Genomic DNA, 27,468 nt, shown 5'->3' on the forward strand with positions numbered 1-27,468 from the left:
ACATTAAATAAGCAATTATGAGGTGATCAGTATATAAAAGGACAAAAAGAGTGGTGTGGGAATGCAAAGCAAGAACATCAATCCTAATGAAGGAGGATCTCCCTGAGAAATTATATGTAAACTGAAGAAAGTAACAATCAAAAAGGGAAGGCAAATATATTCCAGGATGATAGCTGAACTTAAGATCTGCTTTTGTGCTTTAAGCAGATGTTTCTTTACTTGCATATAACACTGTTGACCATTCTGTCCTTCTTGAAAGACTCTTTTTTTGAAACGGGGTCTTGCTCTGACCCAGGCTGGAGTACAGTGTCGTGATCTCTGCTCACTACAGCCTCCACCTCCTGGGCTCAAGTGATCCTCCCACCTCAGCTTCCCAAGTAGCTGGGACTACGGGCATGCACCACGACGACTGACTAATTTTTATTTTATTTTTAAAATGTTTTTGTAGATACAATGTCTCACTATCTTGCCCAGGCTGGTCTTGAACTCCTGGGCTCATGCAATCCTTCCGCCTCAGCCTCCCAAGTGCTGGGATTATAGCCATGAGCCACTGTGCCCCAGCCAAAAGACTCTTCCTTTGATTTCTACGACACTAGATTTTCTAGGTTTTTCTTGTACCTTCCTAGATTCTCCTTTGAGTTTTCTCAAAGCCTAAATCCTCATTCTACATTTTCTCTAATTCCTGGTGCTTTCCTTTCAATGCTTCCACTATCCTTGTCATAATACATCAAAATAAATGGAAGATCTTCACAAAGGAAATGGTATTCTAATCTTAAAAGCAAAGTGAAAGGCACAATAAAGCAATAAAATAAAATGTAAGTTCTAAAGGATTATATTTACATAATTCTCTTTACACAAAGAACTGCATTAATTAGGTATATCTTGGATGTTTATAAAGCTCTCTGCATAACCTGGTCAAGAGCCAGCATCTTACCTTCTCCATGTCGTGTATATTATTCCAGTACAGGGTCATGCATACATGCAATAAAAATCAATGGCATATGAAATATATTTTTTATTTTTCCTTCTCCCCATAGGTAGAATTTCTTCAGGATGAAATGTATGTTTTCTATGCTTGACACACTAGCCAATGATATTTTTTTTTGAATCAGGGTCTCCCTCTGCCACCAAGGCTGGAGTGCAGTGGCACCATCATAGTTTGCTGAATCCTTGATCTCCTGGGCTGAAGCAATCCTCCTGCCTCAGCCTTCTGAGTAGCTAGGACTACAGGTACGTGCCAACACATTTGGCTAATTTCTTAAATTTTTAGTAGAGACAAAGTTCCTCTATGTTGCCTATGCCGGTCTCGAACCCCTGAGCTCAAGCAATCTTCCAGCCCTAGCCTCCCAAAGTGCTGGGATTACAGGTGTAAATAACTCAAGCCAAGTTATCATAATTGTTTTCCATACCTCCAGTCTTGTTCACTTTACCTAAAAAATTAATACATTCAACTGGTATTAAATCAAAGTGATCTTTCTAAAATCCAAATCAGTTCCTACTGATTTACTGCTTAAACCTTGTTTTTGCTTTTTTTTTTTCAGGCGGAGTCTTGATCTGTCGCACAGGCTGGAGTGCATTGGTGTCATCTTGGCTCACTGCAACCTCTCCCGCCTGAGTTCAAGCAATTTTTCTGCCTCAGCCTCCGGAGTAGCTGGGATTACAGGTGCCTACTACCACGCCTGGCTAATTTTTGTATTTTTAGTAGAGACAGGGTTTCACCTTCTTGGCCAGGCTGGTCTTGAACTCCTGACCTCAGGTGATCTGTCTGCCTCCACCTCCCAAAATGCTGGGATCACAGGCGTGAGCCACCGTGCCCGCCCTTAAACCTCATTTTGAGAGCTTAAAGATCCTCCATGATGTAAACACTACCTAATCTTATCTACCACTTTCTATCTTTTCACTCATACACCACCACCAAAGTACTTAACTATTTTCCAAACATACTTTTTTGATGTTTTACAATTCTGTGGTTTGCAGATGCTCTTCTATTTGCAATATTCCTCTCTGTCCTTGTTCACCAAATGTCTTATTCCTCCTTCAAAACTAAGACAAAAAGCCATTTTATTCTGCAAATTCTTTCCTAAGTTCTCCTATCCTAGTCCGTATCATACACTAGGAGATGACACTCTCTTTTAGGTCATTATTATACCTTATGTAAAATCTGTTACAGCATTTATTACTTTGTATTGTAACTTTTTCTGTTTCTATCACCCTACTAGGCTGAACTCCTACAGCACAGATGCCATGTCTTATTCATCTTGCACAATCCCTGCCAAACAGTAAGGACTGAATACATGACTGTGGGATATACAAATGAACAACTGATGGGCTTTCTGAATATATACCTAAATTTAAAGAATCAGATGGGTAAAGAAAACCTAAATGTCTTAACATGGATGAGCTGCAAACTTCACCCCCAAAAATCTACAAAGTAAACAAAGGCAGCTGCAAAGAGTCAAGAGCAGGACTTATAATAAACACAGACTCACTGGTGATTCTCACTGCCCGGTCAGTCCGGAAATCCTCTGTGTCTGGTTCATCAAGGTCTTCCAGGAAATTATATTCTGGATCATCATCATCATCTGCTTCATCTAGGAAAAAAAGTGTTTTAGATGCTCATTAACTCTGTTCTCAAACTTCTAAGAATCTGTTCCAATAAAGCACATTTATTCTTTATTTTTTTGAGACAGGGTCTCACTCTGTCGCCCAGGCTGGAGTGCAGTGGTACAACCTCAGCTCACTGCAACCTCTGCCTCCCGGGCTCAAGTGATCCTCCCACCTCAGCCTCCTGAGTAGCTGGAACCACAGGCATATGCCACCACACCCAGCTAATTTTGTGTAGTATATTCCATGAAAATAATACTTTCTGTAAAAGCTACTTGTACAATGAAGCTGACAGTGAAAAAAGGAATGGCCCAAATTCCCAACAATTAGAGAATGACTATATAATTATAATTTCTTAGTATAAGATAGTATAGGTTGAGCATTCCAAATCCAAAACTCCAAAATCTGAAACTCTGTGAGTACAAACATGACTCTCAAGGGAAATAGCCATTGGAGCATTTCAGATTTCAAATTTTCTTTTTCCTTTTTTTTGAGACAGGGTCTCACTCTGTCACCCAGGCTGGAGTGCAGTGGCATGATCATGGCTCACTGCAGCCTTGACTGCCCAGGATCAGGCAATTGTCATACCTCAGCCTCCCAAGTAGCTGGGATTAGGCACATGCCACCATGCCCAACTAATTTTTGTATTTTTAGTGGAGACAGGGTTTTGCTATGTTGCCCAGACTGGTCTTGAACTCCTGGGCTCAAGCGATCTGAATGCCTCAGCCTCCCAAAGTGCTGAGATTACAGTGTGAGCCATTGCACCCTGCCCAGATTTCAAATTTTCAAATTTGGTATGCCTATCTGTTAAGTATAATAATACATATATTCTAATATCTGAAAAAAATCTGAAATCCAAAATATCTGGTCCTGAGCATTTTGGATGAAGGGGATACTCAAAATGTACACATATAAAATGTGAATATGTAACCATTCTACAAATGTTCAACACATATATGACAAAAGTACAATACATACATAATAATCATAAGCATGAAAAATTATATCCTTACAATAAGAATCATAACTAAAAATATACAAAAATAATAAACATTTGTTAGGTTAGAATAATAGAAATATGGGTGTTTTTCTCCCTTTTAATTTTTTTTTCTTTTTTTTTTTTGACATGGAGTCTCACTCTGTCACCCAGGTTGGAGTGCAGTGGCATGATCTTGGCTTGCTGCAAACTCTGCCTCCCAGGTTCAAGCAATTCTCCTGCCTCAGCCTACCAAGTAACTGGGATTACAGATGCCCACCACCACACCCGGCTAATTTTTCTATTTTTAGTACAGACAAGGTTTCACCACGTTGGCCAGGCTGGTCTCGAACTCCTGACCTCAGGTGATCCGCCTGCATTGGCCTCCGAAAGTGCTAGGATTACAGGCGTGAACCACAGGGCCCAGCCTAATTTTCTTTAATGTTAATGCTAAACTGTCTTTTCAATTACTAAGTAAAAATTATGAAGGAGTCATTAAATTATGGAATTGTTATATATTAAGGTAATATTTTTCCCCAGATAATTTTAGATCAGTGTTGTCTAACAGAACTTTCTGTGATGATGGAAATGATCTATACATGTATTGTATTGTATCATACAGTAGCCATTAGCCACATGTGACTTGAGAAATGCAGCTAGTGTGACTGAGGAACTGATTTAAAAAAAGAAAAAAGACCAAAAAGAGAATACCTAAATTTCTTACTATCATGTATCCATTAAATAGAAGAGGTGATCTCTATGTATTATAATGGAAAAATATATAAGTTATACTGCTAAGTGAAAGAAGCAAGTTGCAGATGCAGACCAATATGTATAGTATGATTCTTTTTGTGGAAAAAAATTCTTGTTTGAGATAAATACATGCTTGACCGAATACCCACAGAGTATCTAGAAAGAAACACATAAAACTATTAACCAAGATTTCTCTGTATACCCTCCCATAATGTTTTTTTTTTTTCTTTTTTTAAGATGGAATCTCACTCTGTCGCCCAGGCTGGAGTGCAGTGGCTCGATCTTGGCTCACTGCAACCTCCACCTGCTGGGTTCAAGCAATTCTCCTGCCTCAGCATCCTGAGTAGCTGGGACTACAGATGTGCGCCACCGTGCCCAGCTAATTTTTATATTTTTAGTAGAGACGGGGTTTCACCATGTTGGTCAGGCTGGTCTCAAACTCCTGACCTCAGGTGATCCACCTGCCTCGGCCCCCAAAAAGTGCTGGGATTATAGGCGTGAGCCATAGAGCCTGGCCCCCCTTCCATAATGTTTTAACTTTTCATAATAAATGAGCATCTTTTTTTTTTTTCGACAGGGAGTTTTGCTCTTGTTGCCCAGACTGGATACCGTGCCTGGCCATAAATAAGCATCTTTCGTTATAAACAGACATATACAGCCTGGGGCCAAGCATGGTGGCTCACGCCTGTAATCCCAGAACTTTGGGAGGCCGAGGCGGGAAGATCACTTGAGGTCAGGGGTTCGAGACCAGCCTGGCCAACATGGTGAGACCCACCCCCCCGTCTCTACCAAAAATACAAAAATTAGCCAAGAGTAGTGGTGCGTGCCTGTAATTCCAGCTACTTGGGAGGCTGAGGCAGGAGAATCACTTGAACCTGGGAGACAGAGGTTGCAGTGAGCTGGGATCGTGCCACTGCACTCCAGCCTGGGTGAGAGTGAGACTCTGTCTAAAAAGAAAAAAAAAAAACAAAACATATATATATATGTCCTGGGCAACACAGTGGGAACCAATCTCTACAAATGACTTTTTAAAAATTAGCCAAGTGTCGTGGCGTGTGCCTGTAGTACCAGCTACTCAGAAGGCTGAGCTGGAAGGACTGCTTAAGCCCAGGAGTTTGAGGCTGCAGTGAGCCATGATCATGCCACTGCACTCCAGTGAGGGTGACAGAGTGAGACCCTGTCTCAAAAACAAATATATATATTTTATATAAATATAAATATATAAATATATATATATACTTATACAGACACACATTTAAAATTCACAATCACTGAAAAATGTGCTGATTAAATCCTAAACTAACTTGATAATTCTTTACTCAACATTTCTACTCAGCTTATATTAATTTGCATTGTTTACATATAACTATTTAATTATCAAATCTTTTTCATCTATTTGTGGGTTTAACTTATCAATATAAATTCTTTATTTCTTTAGGAATAGAATACTGCCTTCATAATTCATAATCTCTACAGTACTTTCTATATAAGTCTCTTCACAGCAAGTTCTTTTTTTTTTTTTTTTTTTTGAGACAGAGTCTCACTCTGTCGCCCAGGCTGGAGTACAGAGGGGCGATCTCGGCTCGCTGCAAGATCCGCCTCCCGAGTTCACACCATTCTCCTGCCTCAGCCTCCCAAGTAGCTGGGACTACAGGCACCCGCCACCACACCCGGCTAATTTTTTTTTTTTTGTATTTTTAGTAGAGACAGGGTTTCACCATGTTAGCCAGGATGATCTCGATCTCCTGACCTCATGATCTGCCTGCCTCAGCCTCCCAAAGCGCTGGGATTACAGGTGTGAAACACTGCGCCTGGCCAGCAAGTTCTTAACAAACATTGCTGAATAATGGAAGAGCCCATAATAATGAGTAGTGTGCACAGGTTTGGACTCCATCTGTCTGGATGCAAGAACTGCAATAGATAGCTTTTGCCCACACCACACAAATGGGTCAGCCAATATTATTCTCAGAGCACTCATTTAACGAAGATGCTGAAAAATCATTTAGGGGGGATACTTCTGAGTTCTGCTTAGCTTTTAGTACCCTGATTGTGGAATATGTCCTCTGAGCTTAATCACTTTTTTGACTTATTAACAATGTCAGTATTTACCCAGCTGATATACTCCTCCAGTATTGTCTTTTAACTCAACTGGTAGATCTGGAGGCCACACCCATCCTAATCATTGGCTTTGTGTGCTCTTTTAAAAATCTGTCCAAATAGGCACATACAAAAATACTGAAGTTGCTGGGCGTGGTGGCTCACGCCTGTAATCCCAGCACTTTAGGAGGCCAAGGCGGGCGGATCACCTGAGGTTAGGAGTTCAAGACCAGCCTGACCAATATGGTGAAACCCCGTCTCTACTAAAAATACAAAATTAGCCGGGTATGGTGGCATGTGCCTGTAATCCCAGCTACTAGGGAGGCAGAGGCAGGAGAACTGCTTGAACCTGAGAGGTGGAGGTGGCAGTGAGCCAAGATCGCACCATTGTACTCCAGCCTGGGTGACAAGAGTGAGACTCTGTCTCAAACAAAACAAAACAAAACAAAAAAAACCTGAAGTTTTATTTTAAGAAAAGAGGATTTTCACACCCCCCCAACCATTAGTCCAATTCCCCAATCAACCTTTAATCATGCACTCTTACCTTTCCCAGACCAGTAGTTTCCAATCCTTTAGATATATCAGAATTAGATCCCCAGATCATACTCATTAGATTCCAATTCAGTAGGTAAGAGGTGAAGCCCTGAAATCTCTATCTTTAATAAACATCACCCTATATATCCATACACTCCTCAATTCTGATTCAAGTTCTCGGAACCAAATTATGAGAAACGAAATCCTGAAAGTCAGTTCTGCCTGGCCTTTCCTTCCCAATAGCTACCATCTCAGGCCTTTGAACCAAAGTGATGAAAATGAGCACCAAAGCTGCTGCTACCGATAAAGCTAGGAGAACCTGACTTTCTTACTGTAATTATTTTGTATTAGCCTGGGTCAAAGATAAAAAGCACAGCTTATTATGAAGGCCAGGAGCAGCGGCTCACGCCTGTAGTCCCAGAACTTTGGGAAGCCGAGGTGGGCAGATCACCTGAGGTTGGGAGTTCAAGACCAGCCTGACCAACATGGAGAAACCCCATCTCTACTAAAAATACAAAATTAGCCAGGTGTGGTGGCACATGCCTGTAATCCAGCTACTTAGGAGAATGAGGCAGGAAAATCGCTTGAACCCGGGAGGCAGAGGTTGCGGTGAGCCGAGATCATGCCATTGCACTCCAGCCTGGGCAACAAGGGCAAAACTCCGTCTCAAAACAAAACAAAACAAAACAAAAAACACAGCTCATTATGAAAAGTCATATCTTTTAAAAAAATTGTTTAGGCCGGGCATGGTGGCCCGGCATGGTGGCTCACACCTGTAATCCCAGCACTTTGGGAAGCCAAGGTGGGTGGACCACTTGAGATGAGGAGTTCGAGACCAGCCTGACCAACATGGTGAAACCCTGACTCTACTAAAAATACAAAATTAGCCAGGCATAAAAATACGCCACCATGCCTGTAATCCCAGCTACTTGGGAGGCTGAGACATGAGAATCGCTTGAACCTGAGAGGCAGAGGTTGCGATGAGCCGAGATCGCACCATTGCACTCCAGCCTGGGGGACAAGAGTGAAACTCTGTCTCAAAAAAAAAAATGGTTTAGGCCGGGTGCGGTGGCTCAAGCCTGTAATCCCAGCACTTTGGGAGGCTGAGGCGAGTGGAACACAAGGTCAGGAGTTCGAGACAAGCCTGGCCAACGTGGTGAAACCCCATCTCTACTAAAAACACAAAAATTAGCTGGGCATGGTAGCACATACCTGTAGTCCCAGCTACTCTGGAGGCTGAGGCAGAAGAGTCACTTGAACCCGGGCAGAGGTTGCAGTGAGCAGGGATTGTGCCACTGCACTCCAGCTTGGGCAACAGAGCCAGACTCCGTCTCAAAAAAAAAAAATAAAAGGTTGGCCGGGCGCGGTGGCTCACGCCTGTAATCCCAGCACTTTGGGAGGCTGAGGCGGGCGGATCACGAGGTCAGGAGATCGAGACCATCCTGGCTAACACAGTGAAACCCCGTCTCTACTAAAAAATACAAAAAAATTAGCCCGGCGAGGTGGTGGGCGCCTGTAGTCCCAGCTACGCGGGAGGCTGAGGCAGGAGAATGGCGTGAACCCCGGGGGATGGAGCCTGCAGTGAGCCAAGATCGCGCCACTGCACTCCAGCCTGGGTGAAAGAGCGAGACTCCTTCTCAAAAAATAAAAAATAAAAAATAAAAGGTTTAACTTACCGTGAAACGTCTCTGATTGAGACATGTTCCTAGAATATTAAACTGGGTTCTACTCCTAGGAGTATAACAAATTGATTCTGTAACTTTGAGCAAGACAATGAATTTCTCTGAGATTTCACTGTCTACAAAGTGGTTAGAACTATCTGTCCTTGGGCAACCCACTCGGGTCCCCTTCCACGCTGTAGAAGCTTTGTTCTTTAACTCTTCACAATAAATCTTGCTGCTGCTCAAAAAAAAAAAAAAGAACTATCTGTCCTGTCCATTCCTTTTTGTGGAGATTTCTGAACCTGGTAGAAACAGGAAGTGTCAATAAACTTTAAAAGATACGTATCTCCCAAAAATCATATAAAATTTTCATGTATTTGGATATGTACATTTCTTTCTGGGGGAAGGCTGCATAGTTTTCATCAGATTGTCAAAAGGGTGAGTAATGGAAAACTCAGAAGCTTAGACTCCTATCAGAATGACTAATGGGATAATATATCAGTTGCTAATTATTAAGGAACTGATTCTATACTTTGCATGTTAATGACTCAGCTTCAAACTCCATCTTTTTCTCCTTACACAATTTTTTTCATTTTGTGGCTTGTTAGCCCCTCTACTACAGAGGGTGGGTAAAAAAAAGAAATATGCTAAGATTTAAAACAATTTGCTTCTTGTTATTTTCTCTCTCTTTTTTAAAATTTTATTTTATTTTAAAAATAGAAATGCCGGGCGCGGTGGCTCACGCCTGTAATCCCAGCACTTTGGGAGGCCAAGGCGGGTGGATCACCTGAGGTCAGGATTTCGAGACCAGTCTGACCAATATGGTGAAACCCTGTCTCTACTAAAAATACAAAAATTAGCCAGGCGAGGTGGCAGGCGCATGTAATCCCAACTACTGGGGAGGCTGAGACAGGAGAATTGCTTGAACCCAGTAGGCAGAGGTTGCAGTGAGCCGAAGTCACACCATTGCACTCCAGTCCGGGCGACAGAGAGAGACTCTGTCTGAAGAAAAAAAAAAAAATAGAAATGAGGTCTCACTGTGTTTCCCAGGCTGGTCTTGACTTCCTGGCCTCAAGCAATCCTCATGCCTTGGCTTCCCATAGTACTGGGATTACAGGCATGAGGCACCACGCCTGGACTATCTTTTGTAAATGTTTGAGAAAAGTCTTAAATTTAAATTTAGGACTAAAATTTAATTATTCTTATCCCCACATTAATGTGGAAAACTAAAAAGTAACTACACATTGAAAACTCTCACAGATGCATATCAAACTATTATCAGTAGTCCCTCTGGGGAACCACACTTGAACCTTGGTGTCAAAGGCTTTGGAAAGGACTGGTAGGAAAATGAAGTGCCAATAAATAAACTCTAAGAGATACATAAACCCAAAAAAAAAATTAAAAATTTCATGTATGTAGATATGTACATTTTACTTGGGGGGGAAGGCTTTAATTGTTTTATTTCTGTAATATTTGATTTCTTTATACCAAGCATATATTACTCTTACAGTTTTACAGTGAAAAAAGAGAAAACTCTGGAAAGAATATATCCTACAGAACCCAGCATATAGAGTATATCATGTCACTTCTACTCAGACACCTCCTCTTCTCCCTGTCACTGTTTTCAAAAATCTTTCCAAGGTCCATTTCAACTACCAGCTCTTTCATGTAGCTGTCTCTGATCATCCTAAACAAAAGTTACCCTGTCCTCTTCTAAAACCTTACAACAGCATTTACGCCACTTTGATGGCATATCTGAGTTTATTCAACAACTTCATTCATTTACAATATACTGGCTGAGCGCGATGGCTCACTCCTCTAATCTCAGCACTTTGGGAGGCAGAGGCAGGAGGATCACTTGAGTGCAGGAGTTCGAGACCAGCCAAGGCAACATGGCAAAACCCCAACTCTACAAAAAATACAAAAATTGGCTGGGCATGATGGCACAAGCCTGTATTCCCAGCTATTCGGGAGGCTGAGGTGGGAGAATTACTTGCGCCAAGGAGGTCAAGGCTGCAGTGAGCTAAGATCTCACCACTGCACTCCAGCCTGGGTGACAGAGTGAGACCCTGTCTCACACACACACAAAAAAATACAATGTATTGTGAACCTACCAATGGGCCAGGCACCCTGTCATTCATAAAGCTTTTATTCCATGACCAAATGATTATGCTCCTTTATCCCTCACAGATTCTAGCATAATGCCTTGTATAAAGAAAGTACTCAAACATTTGCCAAATGATATACAATATAACTATTAATAGTATCATAAGGTACATTCAAGACCTGTTATTTTCTTTCATTCACTTATCCTGACTTACTCCTAGCATTACCTACCCAACCATTTACTCAGTCTATTTCTTTTTTTTTTTTTTTGAGATGGAGTCTCGCTCTGTTGCCAGGCGGGAGTGCAGTGGCGCGATCTCGGCTCGCTACAATCTCCGCCTGCCAGGTTGAAGTGATTCTCCTGCCTCAGCCTCCTGAGTAGCTGGGACTACAGGTGTGTACCACCATGCCCAGCAAATTTTTGTATTTTTAGTAGAGACGGGGTTTCACCCTGTTGGCCAGAATGGTCTCAATCTCTTGACCTTGTGATCCACCTGCCTCGGCCTCCCAAAGAGCTGGGATAATAGGCGTGAGCCACCACGCCCGGCCTACTTAGTCTGTTTCCATCCAAACTTTTATTTGATCAATATTTCTTCCCCATTTCTGATAATACCATTATTTCTTTAGGGTCACTACATACTTCAACCACACTGTTCTATGAGGTGCTAACAATCACCAGACTCCATGCTGAACAGTCTCCCTATCAATCCCATGAAGTACCAAGAGACTGGGCATGAGATCAAACCAAGTCGATCTGACTTGTTCCCCTGGATTTTATAACTGGAGCTTGCAGGGGAGAGTCTTGAAGTGTAGACAAAGCAAAAAGTAATCATGGAGTGCTTATGAACAGAGTTCTAACCTTGTAGAAAAATAAATGTGAGAATGGAGCTGAGTGACAAAAGGAAGTAAAATGGAGAGGAAAGGGGGATCCTAACAGTGCCTCAGTTCCACTGCTGATTTACTGCACTTCCCAAAGTCTGGTTTCATTTCACCCCAGCAAGATAGAGTTAGGATTCTTTCACTTGCATCATGAAGACCCTAACTAACACAGTGTTCTTTTGGTAAATCATTGAACCCTAATGAAATCATATATAAAATTTTGAGTGGGCCAGGCACAGTGGCTCATGCCTGTAATCCTAGCTCTTTGGGAGGCCGAGGTGGGAGGATCACTTGAGGCAGGAGTTTAAGACCAGCCTTAGCAACATTTCTCTATAGAAATTTTTTAAAAATTAGCCAGGCAAGGTGCTGCGTGCCTGTAATCTCAGCTACTTGGGAGGCTGAGACCTGAGGAGGATCTCTTGAGCCCAGGAGTTTAAGGCTACAGTGAGCTATGATCACCCCACTGTGATCCACCCTGTTTTGGGATGGTGTCTCAAAAACAAAAGACAACAACAGAACTACGTGTGCATGTATGTTTCCAGGGATTCAAATCTTAGCATTCAACAATCTTACGATTCAAAAGATTCCTTACCCAGAAAAAGAAATGTTAAGAATTGGCCCAGGCATGGTGGCTCATGCCTATAATTCTGGCATTCAGGAGGCCAAGGTAGGCGGATTGTTTGAGGCCAGGAGTTTGGGAACAGCCTGGGCAACACAGTGAGATCTCGTTTCTACAAAAAATAAAAACTTAGTTGGGCACAGTGGCATGTGCCTGTAGTCCTAGCTACTCAGTGGGATAAGCGGTAGGATTGCTTGAGCCCAGGAGGTCAAGGTTGCAATGAACCGTGACTGCAACACTGCACTCAGCCTGGGTGACAGAGTGAGACCCTGTCTCAGAAAAAAAAAAAAAGAAAAATTAACTACTGATTTAAGATAAACTATCAGTTAAATACAAATTAAATCAATTAACCCAAACCATTCCATTCTATACCCTTCCAAATACTAAAAATTTTACAACAGATAATGGACAGTATACACAATAAATCACAAACCAAAACTTACCTTCATTCCCTACATCATCATTCATAAGTCCCCCTAGCCACATCTTCCAGTCCTCATCATCTGCTGTATTGGGGTCATACATATCTGGAGTGATGTCTGGAGCTTGGAGCTCTGCCTCTAGTTGGCCCAGGGGAACATCTTTCAGGGGCATCTTAGAACGTGTTCGAAATGCAATGAGACTGTCATCCATGGGCTGGACAATGGAGAAAGAAAAACAAGTCACTGAGTGAGTGATGTTCCCAAACCTCATCATCACTCCTTTTCTTCTCATCTTAGCTTAAGTAACAGGATCTTTCCTCTAAAAAATTTGGATTTATTATTGTTTGAGAAACTTTAAGAAACACGACATAAAAAAGAAATAAAATAAATGACATCAATTTGAAACCAACATTTTAGGAAAATTTATAACAGCTTTATTGATATGTAATTCACATACCATAAAATTTACCCTTTTAAAAATGTGTGGCCTGTCTCTGGCCGCTTTCAGTTAGCATAATGCATTCAAATCCCACCCTATTTTAATATCTATCAATACTTCTTTTTTTTTTTTTGAGACGGAGTCTTGCTTTGTTGCCCAGGCTGGAATGCAGTGGTGCCATCTCGGCTCACTGCAACCTCTGCCTCTTGGGTTCAAGTGATTCTCCTGCCTCAGCCTCCCAAGGAGCTGGGATTACAGGCACCAGCCACGACATCCAACTAATTTTTGTATTTTTACTAGAAACGGAGTTTCACCACGTTGGGCAAGCTGGTCTTGAACTCCTGACCTCAGGTGATCTGCCCGCCTCAGCCTCCCAAAGTGTTCGGATTACAGTTGTGAGCCACCATGCCTGGCTACAGCACTGGCACAATCAGAGCTGACTGCAGCTTCGAACTCCTGGGCTCAAACAATTCTCCTGCCTCAGCCTCCCAAGTAGCTGGGACTATAGGCACGCTCTACTATGCTCGGCTAATTTTTTTTTTTTTTAGATGGAGTCTTGCTCTGTCACCCATTCTGGAGTGCAGTGGTACGATCTCGGATCACTGCAACCTCTGTTTCCTGGGTTCGGGCGATCTCGGATCATAGCAAACTCTGTTTCCCAGGTTCGGGCGATTCTCCTGCCTCAGCCTCCCAAATAGCTGGGACTACAGGTGTGTGCCACCACACCTGGCAAATTTTTGTATTTTTAGTAGAAATGGGGTTTCACCATGTTGGCCAGGCTTGTCTTGAATTCCTGACCTCAGGTGATCTACCTGCTCAGCCTCCCAAAGTGTTGGGATTACAGGTGTGAGCCACTGGATCCATACTCAGCTAATTTTTTTCATTTTTTGTAGAGATTGGGGGGAGACTCCCTATGCTGCCCAGGCAAGTTTTGAACTCCTGGACTGGGCTCAAGTAATCCTCCTGCCTTGGCCTTCCTAACTGCTGGGATTAAAGGCATGGTGGTATGTGCCTGTGGTACCAGCTACTCAAGAGGCTGAGTCAGGAGAATTGCTTGGGTTTAGGAGTTCGAGGTGACAGTGAGCCATGTACCACTACACTCCAGTCACCATGCCTGGCCCTGAACTCCTTTTTATCACCCAATAATATCCCATTGTATGGATATACCACTTTTGTTTATCCATTTATCTGTTTTTTTTTTTTTTTTTTTTTTTGAGACAGAGTCTCGCTCCGTCACCCAGACTGGAGTGCAGTGGTGCAGTCTCGGCTCACTGCAAACTCCGCCTCCTGGGTTCACGCCATTCTCCTGCCTCAGCCTCTCCAAGTAGCTGGGACTACAGGTGCCCGCCAACACGCCCGGCTAATTTTTTTTGTATTTTTAGTAGAGACGGGGTTTCACCATGGTCTCGATCTCCTGACCTCGTGATCCGCCCGCCTCGGCCTCCCAAAGTGCTGGGATTACAAGCGTGAGCCACAGCGCCCGGCCTTATCCATTTATCTGTTGATGGAATTCAGGTTGTTTCCACTGTGGGGCAATTAAGAATAATACCGCTGGCTGAATGCATTGGCTCACACCTGCAATCCCAACACTGTGGGAGGCCCAGGAGGAACTGCTTGAAGTTAGAAGTTTGAGACCAGCCTGGGTAACATAGTGAGACCTCATCTCTGCCACAAACAAACAAACAAACAAACAAATTAGTTGGGTGTGGTGGCACCAATTGTAGTCCCAGCTACTTAGGAGGCTGAAAGAGAAGGATCTCTTGAGACCAGGAGATCAAGGCTGTACTGAGACATGATTGCACCATAGTAGTCCAACCTAAGCAACAGAGACATCTCAAAAAAAGAAAAAAAAAAAAAACAGGGCCAGGCACAGTGGTTCACATCTGTACATCTATAACCCAGCACCTTGACAGGCTGTGGTGATAAGATCTCTTGAGTCTAGGAGTTCAAGACCAGCTGGGCAACACAGCAAGGCCCCCATCTCTACAAAAAATAAAAAATTAGCTGGAAGTGGTGGCATATGCCTGTAGTTCCAGCTATGCAAGGGCCAACGTGGGCGGATCACTTGAACACAGGAGGTTGAGGCTGCAGTAAGCTGAGATCATATCACTGCACTCCAGCCTGGGCCAACAGAGCAATACTCTCATTTAAGATATTTATTTAAAAAAAATGAGGCTGGGCGCGATGGCTCACACCTGTAACCCCATCACTTGGGGAGGACAAAGTCGGCGGATCATGAGGTCAGAAGATCAAGACCATCCTGGCTAACAGTGAAACCCCATCTCTATAAAAAATACAAAAAATTAGCTGGGCATGGTGGCAGGCGCCTGTAGTCCCAACTACTCGGGAGGCTGAGGCAGGAGAATGGCGTGAACCTGGGAGGCAGAGCTTGCAGTGAGCTGAGATCGCACCACTGCACTCCAGTCTGGGTGACAGAGCCAGATGCCGTCTCAAAAAAAAAAAAAAAAAGAAAATCAGAAAATGTGAGACCTCCATCTTTGTACTTTTTTAAGACTGTTTTGGCTATTCTGGGCCTGTGCAATTCCACATGAATTTTAGGATTAGGTTGTTAATTTCCACAAAAATGGTAGCTAGGATTTGGATAGGGACTGCATTGAATCTATAGATCAATTTGGGAAGCTTTCCCTAGACTACATTGCATCAACCTCCTAATGGGTTTCTGTTTACCCTCTTGCTTTACTCTAGTCCATTTCCCACACGTTAACCAAAAGGAATTTTTAACATTAATCCAAAAATATCACAAAAATCTTTTCTTATTTATTTATTTTTTGAGATGGAGTCTCACTCTTTCCTAGGCTGGAGTGCAATGGCATGATCTCAGCTCACTGCAACCTCCACTCCCCACTTCAAGCGATTCTCCCGCCTCAGCCTCCTAAGTAACTGGGATTACAGGTGTGTGCCACCACATCCGGTACATTTTTTATATTTCTTGTTAGAGGTTTTACCATGTTGGCCAGGCTGGTCTCGAACTCCTGACCTCAGGTGATCCACCCGCCTCGGCCTACCAAAGTGCTGGGATTACAGGCATGAGCCACCACACCGGGCATCTGTTCTAATGTTTAAAATAAAATCAGCCGGGCGCGGTGGCTCACGCTTGTAATCCCAGCACTTTGGGAGGCCGAGGCGGGCGGATCACGAGGTCAGGAGATCGAGACCACGGTGAAACCCCGTCTCTACTAAAAATACAAAAAAATTAGCCGGGCGTGGTGGCGGGCGCCTGTAGTCCCAGCTACTCGGAGAGGCTGAGGCAGGAGAATGGCGTGAACCCGGGAGGCGGAGCTTGCAGTGAGCCGAGATCGCGCCACTGCACTCCAGCCTGGGCAACAGAGCGAGACTCCGTCTCAAAAAAAAAAAAATAAATAAATAAATAAATAAAATAAAATCTACACTCCTTATCACGGTTTCCTAAGACCTTCATGATCTAGCTCTTGCCTTGCTCTCTGACCTCATTTCTACCTCTCTTTTTCACGATCCCACTCTTCATGTAGTTTCTGTTCCTTAACCATGCCAAGGTTGTTTCTATCTTAGCGACTTAGCATGTGCTGTTTCTTCCATATAGAGCACTTTTTCTCCCCACATCTTTTACATGCCTGGCTTCCTCTCATTCAGATCTCAGTTTAAATGCCATCTCCTCAAAGAGGCCTTTTTTATTTTTGTTTTTTTGTTTTGTTTTTTGACAGTCTTGCTCTATCGCTCAGGCTAGAGTGCTGTAGCGTGATCACAGCTTACTGCAGCCTCGACCTCCTAGGCTCAGCCTCCCAAGTAGCTGAGGCTACAGGTGCGTGCCAGCATGCCCAGCTAAGTTTTGTGTTTTTTTGGTAGGGACAAGGTCTCACTATGTTACCCAGGCTTGTCTTGACCTCCTGGGCTCAAGTGATCTGCTCTCCTTGGCCTCCTAAAGTGTTGGGATTATGGGCATAAGCCACCAAACCCGACCCTGTTTTTTTTATTTTTTTAAAAAAGTTCTCATACTATTGCCCATGCTGGAGTATAGGGGTGCAGTCATGGCTCACTGTAGTCTCAAACTCCCAGGCTTAATCAATCCTCCTGCCTCAGCCACCAAGCAGCTAAGAATACAGGCATGCACCACCACACCTATATAATTTTTCTGAGTTTTTGCAGAGATGGAGTCTCACTATATTGCCTAGGCTGGTCTCAAACTCCTAGCCTCAAGCAATCTTCTAGCCTAGGACTCCCAAAGTGATGGAATTACAGCCAAGGAGGTCTTTTTTGATCAGCCTATCTAAAGTTCTCTGACAGGAAGTTTCATATTTCCTCATTTTAATTTAGTTCATAGCACTTAACCACATCTGAATTTACTTGTTTATATGTTTACAGTCTATCTCTCCTGAATAGACTGTAAGTTCCATGAAGAACAATTTTTTCTGTCTTCTACACTGTTGTTTCTCAACTTCAACCATTCAGTATGTGTTTGGTAAATAAATGGTTAGATAAAAAACTATTACTGCTCCCACTACTACATACTCAAAAGCATGGTGATTAAATGACTCAGAGCTATTCCATTCAAAATTCTATTTTTAATTATATATTTATATATAATTATATATTATATGTAATTATGTATTTATATATAATTATATATTATATGTAATTATGTATTTATATATAATTATATATTATATGTAATTATGTATTTATATATAATTATATATTATATGTAATTATGTATTTATATATAATTATATATTATATGTAATTATGTATTTATATATAATTATATATTATATGTAATTATGTATTTATATATAATTATATATGTAATTATGTATTTATATATAATTATATATGTAATTATGTATTTATATATAATTATATATGCAATTATATATTTATATATAATTATATATGCAATTATATGTTTATATATAATTATATATATGCAATTATATAATTATAAATATATATAAATAAATTATAATTATAATATATAATTATAATTACATATATATATTTTTGAAATGGAGTCTTGCTCTGTCACCCAGGCTGGAGTGCATTGGTGCCATCTCGGCTCACTGCAACCTCCGCTTCCTGGGTTCAAGCAATTTTCGTGCCTCAGCCTCCTGACTAGCTGGGATTACAGGCGCTTGCCACCATGCCCAGCTAATTTTTGTATTTTTAGTGGAGACAGGGTTTCACCATGTTGACCAGGCTAGTCTCAAACTTGACCTCGGGTGATCCACCCACCTGGGCCTCCCAAAGTGCTGGGATTACAGGTGTGAGCCACCGTACCCAGTCTTAATTATATTTTTTAATTTTAGGATTTCTTTTTAAATTATTATATCATACTTTTTTTTTTTTTTTTTTTTGAGACGGAGTCTTGCTCTGTCACCCAGGCTGGAGTGCAGTGGCGCGATCTCGGCTCACTGCAAGCTCCGCCTCCAGGGTTCACGCCATTCTCCTGCCTCAGCCTCTCTGAGTAGCTGGGACTACAGGCGCCCGCCACCACGCCCGGCTAATTTTTTGTATTTTTGGTAGAGACGGGGTTGCACCGTGGTCTCGATCTCCTGACCTCATTATCCGCCCGCCTCGGCCTCCCAAAGTGCTGGGATTACAAGCGTGAGCCACCGCGCCCGGCCTATTATATCATACTTTAAAATTTTAGGACAGACATATTTTTCACTGACCTGCAAGAATGATAGGGGAAACTTGGAACATTAAAATTTACTGGCTAAGGCCAGGCGTGGTGGCTCACGCCTGTAATCCCAGCACTTTGGGAGGCCAAGGCGGGTGGATCACGAGGTCAAGAGATCGAGACCATCCTGGCTAACATGGTGAAACCCCGTCTCTGCTAAAAAATACAAAAAATTAGCTGGGCATGGTGCGGGCGCCGGTAGCCCCAGCTACTCGGGAGGCTGAGGCAGTAGAATGACGTGAATCCGGTAGGCGGAGCTTGCAGTGAGCCGAGATCACGCCACCACACTCCAGCCTGGGCGACGGAGTGAGACTCCGTCTCAAAAAAAAAAAAAAAAAATTGGCCAGGCGCGGTGGCTCACGCCTGTAATCCCAGCACTTTAGGAGGCCGAGGCGGGCGGATCACGAGGTCAGGAGATCGAGACCACGATGAAACCCCGTCTCTACTAAAAATACAAAAAAATTAGCCGGGCGTGGCGGCGGGCGCCTGTAGTCCCAGCTACTCGGAGAGGCTGAGGCAGGAGAATGGCGTGAACCCGGGAGGCGGAGCTTGCAGTGAGCCGAGATGCGCCACTGCACTCCAGCCTGGGCGACAGAGCGAGACTCCGTCTCAAAAAAAAAAAAAAAAAAAAAAAAAATTTACTGGCTAAGGCCAGGCGCAGCGGCTCATGCCTGTAATCCCAGCACTTTAGGAGGTTGACAAGGGTGGATCACCTAAGGCCAGTTCAAAACCAGCCTGGCCAACAATAAAACCCCGTGTCTCTACTAAAAAATACAAAACATTAGCTGGCGTAGTCGTGCGTGCCTCTGGTCCCAGCTACTCAGGAGGCTGAGGCACGAGAATCGCTTGAACCCGGGAGGCAGACGTTGCAGTCAGCTGAGATCACACCACCGAACTCCAGCCTGCGTGATGGACTGTGACTCCATATCCAAAAAAAAAAAATTACTCGCTAAATGTTACAATTACAAAGTCATCATTTGACAATGACCATAGTAATGACTGTTTCAAGAAAGAATAATCAGGCCAAGTGTGGTGGCTCGCGCCTGTAATCCCAGCATTTTGGGAGGCCGAGGCGGGCAGATCACGAGGTCAGGAGATCGAGACCACTCTGGCTAACATGGTGAAACCACATCTCTACTAAAAATACAAAAAATTAGCCAGGCATGGTGCAGGCGCCTGTAGTCCCAGCTACTCAGGAGGCTGAGGCAGTAGAATGACATGAACCCGGGAGGCGGAGCTTGCAGTGAGCCGAGATTGTGCCACTGCACTCCAGCCTGGAGGACAGAGCAAGACTCCGTCTCAAAAAAAAAAAAAAAAAAAAAAAAAAAAAAAAAAAAGAAAAAATAATCAATGGATGCTAATATTAGTGTGAGAAAAATAATTTGATTAATTGGGCTGGGCGCATTGGCTCACGTCTGTAATCCCAGCACTCTGGGAGGCAAAGGTGGACAGATCACTTGAGGTCAGGACTTCAAGACCAGCCTGGCCAATGTGGTGAAACCTCATCTCTACTAAAAATACAAAAAATTAGCTGGGTATGGTGTCAGGCACCTGTAATCCCAGCTACTCAGGAGGCTGAGGCAGGAGAATCGCTTGAACCCCGGAAGTGGAGGTTGCAGTGACCCAAGATGGCACCACTGCACTCCAGCCTGGGTGACAGGCAAGACTCTGTCTCCAAAAAAAAAAACAAAGAAGGCTGGGCGCGGTGGCTGACACATGTAATCTCAGCACTTTGGGAGGCCGAGACGGGTGGATCATGAGGTCAGGAGATCGAGATCATCCTGGCTAACACAGTGAAACCCCATTTCTACTAAAAAATACAAAAATTAGCCAGGCATGGTGGCGGGCACCTGTAATCCCAGCTACTCAGGAGGCTAATGCAGGAGAATCACTTGAACCCGGGAAGCAGAGGTGCAGTGAGCCGAGGTTGCGCCACTGCACTCCAGCCTGGGCAAGAGAGTGAGACTCCATCTACGAAAAAAAAAAAAAATAAAGAAAGGAATTCGGCTTTGAAGTATATCCCCATATGATATATACTAATTAAAAATGGAAAATAATAACTTTATAATGGGAAAACCAAGCACACACCACCTTAACCAAGTGATGAAAGTTAACATGACAGGCATCATGTGCCTTCTGATATGATGCAATGAGAAACACACATCACTCTTCCAGTATTTGTAACAAAAGTGCAGAACCTTGGCCGGGCGCGGTGGCTCACGCTTGTAATCCCAGCACTTTGGGAGGCCGAGGCGGGCGGATCACGAGGTCAGGAGATCGAGACCACGGTGAAACCCCGTCTCTACTAAAACTACAAAAAATTAGCCGGGCGTGGTGGCGGGCGCCTGTAGTCCCAGCTACTCGGAGAGGCTGAGACGGGAGAATGGCGTGAACCCGGGAGGCGGAGCTTGCAGTGAGCCGAGACTGCGCCACTGCACTCCAGCCTGGGCGACAGAGCAAGACTCCGTCTCAAAAAAAAAAAAAAAAAAAAAAAAAAGTGCAGAACCTGAATCTAATTAAAAGGAAATATTAGAAAAATAAAAATTGAAGAACATTCTACAAAATAAGTGGTATATACTCCTCAAAACTGTCAAGGTTATAAAAGACAAAGACTGAGAAACTGTTCCAGATTAGAGACTAAAGAATAAGACAATTAAATAGGTATTTAATCCAGGGTTGAATGCTGAATAGGGAAAACAAATTTTTTTCCTCCAACATAAAGGGCATTATTGGGACAATAGATAAAACCAGAATAAGCACTTTAATATATTATGTAATATTACTGTATCCTGATTTTTTTTTTTTTTTTTGAGACACAGTCTCTCTCCATTGCCCAGGCTGGAGTGCAGTGGCGCAATCTCAGCTCACTGCAATCTCTGCCTCCCGTTGTATTTTTAGTCCAGATGGGGGTTTCACCATGTTGGCCCAGGCTGGTCTCGAACTCCTGACCTCAAGTGATCCACCAACTTTGGCCTCTCAAAGTGCTAGGATTACAGGCATGAGCCACCGCGCACAGCCTGTATCCTGATTTTGATTAACACACTATTATACTGTGTTAATACAAGATAATAAACTCATTTTTAGAAAATATACACAAAAGCACGTGGAGGTAAAATGGCATCATGCCTGCACCACACTCTATGATTCAGAAAACAATATATGTATACACAGAGAAATATATGTATACACAGAGAAAGAGGAAGAGAATCATCAAGCAATTGTGGTAAAAGGTTAATTTGGGGGAATTTGGGTGAAGCTTTTTCCTATGTTCTACATTTTAAAATGCTCTCTGTTACATAGTTCATTTCTTCCTTAGAAACTGCCATTCTCAGCCAGGCACGGTGGTTCACACCAGAGGCTAAGGTGGGAGGATCACTTGAGCCCAGGAGTTCGATACCAGCCTGAGCAAAAATATAGGGAGACCTCATCTCTACAAAAAACTAAAAAATTAGCTGGGTGTGGTGGCATATACCTGTCCCACCTACTCGGGAGGCTGAGGTGGGAAGATCACTTGAGTCTGGGAGGCGGAGGTTGCAGTGGGCCAAGATCACACCACTGCACTCAAGCCTGGGTGACAGGGTGACACCCTGTCTCAAAAAAAAAAACAAAAACCCAAACTGCCATTGTCACTTTGAGCAGAAAATAGCACTAGCCAAATATAAAGTATCAAAGACTCTTACGTACATATAAAATTGTAGTTATCTTTTCCTCTCCCTTCCCAGCCTGAGCAACAACTACATTACTCCACTTGACTTTCTCAGTGAAGTACAGTTTTAATATTTACCTGGAAAGAATCCATGCAGACTGGACTGGAAGCCAGCTCCTCATCTACCGCATGTAACTTCTCCATGAAAGTACTATCTCTGGTCTGTTTCGGCTTTGGAGGGGGCGGGGGCCCCATGGGCACTACCTCAGCACTGATGTGCCTGATGGCTGGTGTGGTGACTTTCTCAGCCTGATTAAAAGAGGTGACTGCATCAAAAAAGGAAGGAGGGAAGAAAGAAAGAGAAAACAAGGAAAGGAAAAAAAGAGAGGGAAAAAAAGGCAGACTTTCCATACACCATTGTCCTTTCTCTTCTCTAGTTAGAGGTACATAAAAACAAAGACACCAAGTGTATTGATCTAATTAGCTTTCATCCTGTTTCTAGAGAAGTCAACAGAATGCTACTTAGTTTACCAAAATGTGGGAAATTAATAACAATGGCTTTAGGACAATATTAAAAAGCACAGATATGAAAGAAGAGAAGGGTAGGAGAAAAGAAACTCTGCTAGTTGCACATTTTTGGCCCCTTAATGAGAACTCAGGAAAGTTCTTTGGCTATCACTGAGTTACAGCCTTCTCTGAACTGTTTACTAACTTAAGAAACTTTGAAAAAGGGTGACAGCCCAGAATCACCATGGATAAATAATCTATTTATACAGCTAAAAAATCTACTTAGACAGTTATGTCTAACATCTCTTTTGTATGATGCCGATTTACCTCTGATGATATGCCACTCTCCTCATCTGTTTCAGTCATCTCAGAAGACTGCCTCAATCTGGATTTCTTTGCCCCACGTGGAGATGAAGCAGTGCTTTCAACATCACTTTCCAATAAGCTCTACAAAATAAATCCAGTTCACCTTAATATTTATGCCCCTACCTCATTCCACAAAGTCTGAAGTATCTCAAGAGAAGGAATCATAAAATATCAGTCACTCAGCCTGGCCAACATGGTGAACACCCGTCTCTACTAAAAATACAAAAATAAGCTGGGCGTGGTGGCGTGCACCTGTAATCCCAGCTACTCGGGAGGCTGAGGCAGGAGTATCACTTGAATCCAGGAGATGGAGGTTGCAGTGACCCGAGATCACGCCACTGCACTCCAGCCTGGGTGGCAGAGCGAGGCTCTGTCTCAAAAAAATTAATAAATAAATAAATAAAATAAAATCCATCACTCAACTAGTTACAGTAACAGAAAATAAAATTTAAATAGAAACTTAAAGGCCAGGTGCAGTGTCTTATGCCTGTAATCCCAGCACTTTGGAAGGCCAAGGCAGGTGGATCACTTGAGGTCAGAAGTTCGAGACCAGCCTGGCCAACATGGTGAAACCCCATCTCTACTAAAAATACAAAAATTAGCCAGGCATGGTAGCGCACGCCTGTAATCCCAGCTACTCAGGAGGCTGAGGCAGGAGAATCGCTTGAACCCAGGAGGTGGAGATGGCAGTGAGCCAACATCACACACTGCACTCCATGGGCAACAGAGGAGACTCAAAAAAAAAATCCTAAAGGTGGGGACAGGGATCAGACCACTATCCTAATCTGCATTACAAAGTGTAAGGCCTTGGTCTAAAATCCTTTTACAGAACAATTCAAAGAACACATTAACACAGCAATGAAAGTGAACAAAGTATAGCTAAAACCAATAGCATAAATGAATCTCAAAAGCATAATGCTGAACTTTAAAAAGCTAGGAACAAAACATATAAACATGGGTCCATTTATATAAAGTTCAAAACAGTAACAATTGAACTATAGTGTGTACAGATACATATTGAGGTGATACAACTATAAAGAAAAGCAAAGAAATAATTACTAAAAGGCAGGGTGGTGGTTATTTTTAGGGGGAGGGAGGTGATTGTGACTGGGGAGGGTATACAGGGGGTGTCCTAGTAATGTTATATTTCTTGACTTTGCTATGAGTTTCATGAGGATTTGCATTATAATAACCAAAGCTATACATTTTTATTCTATGCATGTTTCTATGCTATATTTCATAATATAACAAATTTTAAAATTAAGGGAGTATAAAGGGCAGAAAAACAGCTTAAAGCACAGAAATGAGCTGAAAAAAGAACCATGTCTCAATCCTCTCTACAAGTGACATTACTAAGGAAGCAAAGTATACCCTGCTCTATTAAGACAAATATTACCAACTAACATTCACTGACCTCTTCAGCAGTTTCATCTTCTTCTTCATCATCCGGCTGGTATTCTTCATCTGAGGAATCATCTTCTTCAAGGTGGATATCCACAAACTGAGGAGGCTACATTAGTACAATTAGAAAGAAACGAAGTAATGGGAAACACAAATCATACGTATTTGGAAAATAAGGGGAAGAAGCAGGGCAGAAAAAAAAAAATCCTAAGAGCATAATGTACAGCTAAAGCAAATAACACGAGGCAGAGGTTAAAGTGAATTCCATGAGATGCAAACCTAAGAGTAATAGAATGGAAAAAAACAAAGCTGGAATTAAAACAAAGATTGATCAAGAAAAGTTAAAGAGGAAGTACTTAAGTTTCAAAACCGATGAAGTCTTTCTGGAAAAGAATAACAATTATTTCTTCCAAGTTTACCTTCATTTCATTGGCCTTCTTAATTGGTGAAATATTCCATGTTGGAATTACCTACCAACAAAGAATATAAATAATTAAGTTATCTTAACTGAAATAATTGTTTTTCATGTTTACTTCCGCTGTACCATCACTAACAGCCATATACTTAACAAGTAACTGCAGTGATCTAGAGGTGTTGATTATCCCTGAGGGTATACTCTCAATTATTTGTCAGAGTTAGAAAGAAGGAAACCAGGAAAGAATCTATTACTGTTATTAGCATTTCTGCCTTACACCTGGTAAGCCTCACTTCTTTCTATAAATGAAGAAAACAATGTCTACCTTGTTCATATCACGGCTGTGGTTTACATGGAACAACAGATGTGAAAACTATTTATAAATTATTATACTACACAAACCTAAGATATTTTGGTTACAGTAGTCTTTTAACAGCAATATATTTTTGTAATCAGTTACATGAATCCACCGTAAGTACAACTCCAAAAAGCCAGCCATGAAAAGCTTTTATGGACTATTCTGTCTATGGGGTGGCCCTGCTCTGCCTATGGGCTTTTTTTTTTTATTAAAAAAAAAAAAGCTTTTACCAGGGGATTTAGGGCAAAGTTTCATGTTGTCCACACTTATTTTTCCAATAGTACAGGAAAAAACAACACAGAAAGATATAAAGCAAATATGGCAAAATATTACCCTTGGAATTTAGATTCATTGTAACAATCTTTCAACTTTTTGAATGTCTGAAAATTTTTATAAGAGCTAGGGGTAAAGTTTTTCTTGTTTTTGTTTTGAGACAGGATCTTGCCCTGTTGCCCAGGCTAGAGCAGTAGCACAATCAGAGCTCACTGCAGCCTCAAATTCCTGAACTCAAGCGATCCTCCTGCCTCAGTCTACTGATTAGCTAGGACTACAGGCATGCCTCCTCACCAGGCCTCACTAATTTTTTAAATTTTTTGTAGAGATGGAGTCTCATTAGGTTTCCCAGGCTGGTCTCAAAATCCTGGGCTCAAACAATCCTCCCACCTCAGCTTCTCAAAGCACTGGGATTATAGGTGTGAGCCACCACATCTAGCCTAAAGAACTTTTTTAAAGTTCTTATATACTGCTGATAAAATGCCATTGAGGATGTATAATTTCTTGACCATTTAAGTGTAACCCAACCAAAATCACCTTATGAACAAAAGCCAACTGGCCATTAGGTTCTGTCTCTAAAAGGAGTCTTAGCTTCTCAAATCAAATCAGCCCTATGTTCTGACCATTTATCTAGTGCTGTGTAGGTGGGACCAATATAGGGTAAAGGGAATGATGTGATTCAGGCCCATTTCCCTTTCCTACCTACTGCCAAATCCATTAGAAAGGCAAGCCAGCATTCAGAAGTGTCCTGGAGTCAGTCTAGTAAGAATTAAGAAGGCCAAGTATAGTGGCTCATGCCTGTAATCCCCGCATGTAGGGAGATCAAGGCAGAAGGATCACTTGAGGCCAGGCGTTTGAGTTTAGCCTGGGCAACACAGCAAGACCCTATTTCTACAAAAGAATGTTTCAAAAAAACCAATTAGGTGGGCATGGTGGCACATGCCTGTAGGCCTAGCTGTCTGCGAGGCTGAGGCAGGAAGATCCCTTCAGCACAGGAGTTCAAGGCTGCAGTGAGCTATGATTAGGCCACTGTACTCTGGCCTGAGCAACAGAGCAAGTCTCTTAAAAAAAAAAAGAAAGAATTAAGAAGCAAGAGGTCTACATTTTAATACTTCCTCTCCTACGTAAACCATACAGTCTTGGATGGCCCAACTTCTCCACATCTATATTCATGGCCAATAAACATAATCCAGAGCCTAATTATCTCCTTGGATTTTTTTCCCCAAATCAAATAAAGAATTAATGTTAATTATATTCTTTTTTTTTTTTTTTTTAAGACAGAGTCTTGCTCTATCACCTAGGCTGAAGTGAAGTGGCATGATCTCCGCTCACTGCAACCTCCCCCTCCTGAGTTCAAGTGATCCTCTTGTCTCTGTAGCTGGGATTACAGGCGCCCACCACACGCCTGGCTAATTGTTGTACTTTTAGTAGAGACGGGGTTTCGCCATGTTGGCCAGGCTGGTCTCAAACTCCTGACCTCAGGTGATCCACCTGCCTCGGCCTCCCAAAGTGCTGGGATTACAGGCATGAGTCACCGCGCACAGCCATGTTAATTATATTCTATATGTCAAGTAGACTTCATAGAACTTCCTCATTGATGGCTGCTTTCATCATAGCTACCACCTATTCATTTGTGAACACATCCTAGAGAAAGATGAAATTTCAATTTATGCAACAAGGGTTAGTCAACCAGACCAAAAAAAGTGATGTGACTGCCAAAAAAAGGGTCAATTTGACC

At 42.5% G+C, this 27,468-nt stretch overlaps 1 protein-coding gene across 14 annotated transcripts in view; it reads right to left on the reverse strand.

Annotated features, from left to right (window-relative positions):
- GON4L (gon-4 like) overlaps positions 1-27,468 on the reverse strand; it is a 114,530-nt gene that overhangs the window by 44,139 nt on the left and 42,923 nt on the right. For all 14 annotated transcript variants that reach the window (XR_010117594.1, XM_063626700.1, XM_063626704.1 and 11 more), the window contains 6 exons: positions 25,104-25,154; positions 24,698-24,793; positions 23,245-23,364; positions 22,549-22,719; positions 12,673-12,865; positions 2,490-2,591 (listed from right to left, as the gene is read on the reverse strand). Coding sequence is in view for 13 of the 14 variants with exons in the window: in XM_063626700.1 (XP_063482770.1) it covers positions 2,490-2,591; positions 12,673-12,865; positions 22,549-22,719; positions 23,245-23,364; positions 24,698-24,793; positions 25,104-25,154 (733 nt within the window). In the remaining variant the exon portion in view is untranslated. The remainder of the gene's footprint in view (positions 1-2,489; positions 2,592-12,672; positions 12,866-22,548; positions 22,720-23,244; positions 23,365-24,697; positions 24,794-25,103; positions 25,155-27,468) is intronic.

This window comes from Symphalangus syndactylus, chromosome 12 (assembly GCF_028878055.3).
Source record: "Symphalangus syndactylus isolate Jambi chromosome 12, NHGRI_mSymSyn1-v2.1_pri, whole genome shotgun sequence".
NCBI classification, from domain to species: Eukaryota; Metazoa; Chordata; class Mammalia; order Primates; family Hylobatidae; genus Symphalangus; species Symphalangus syndactylus.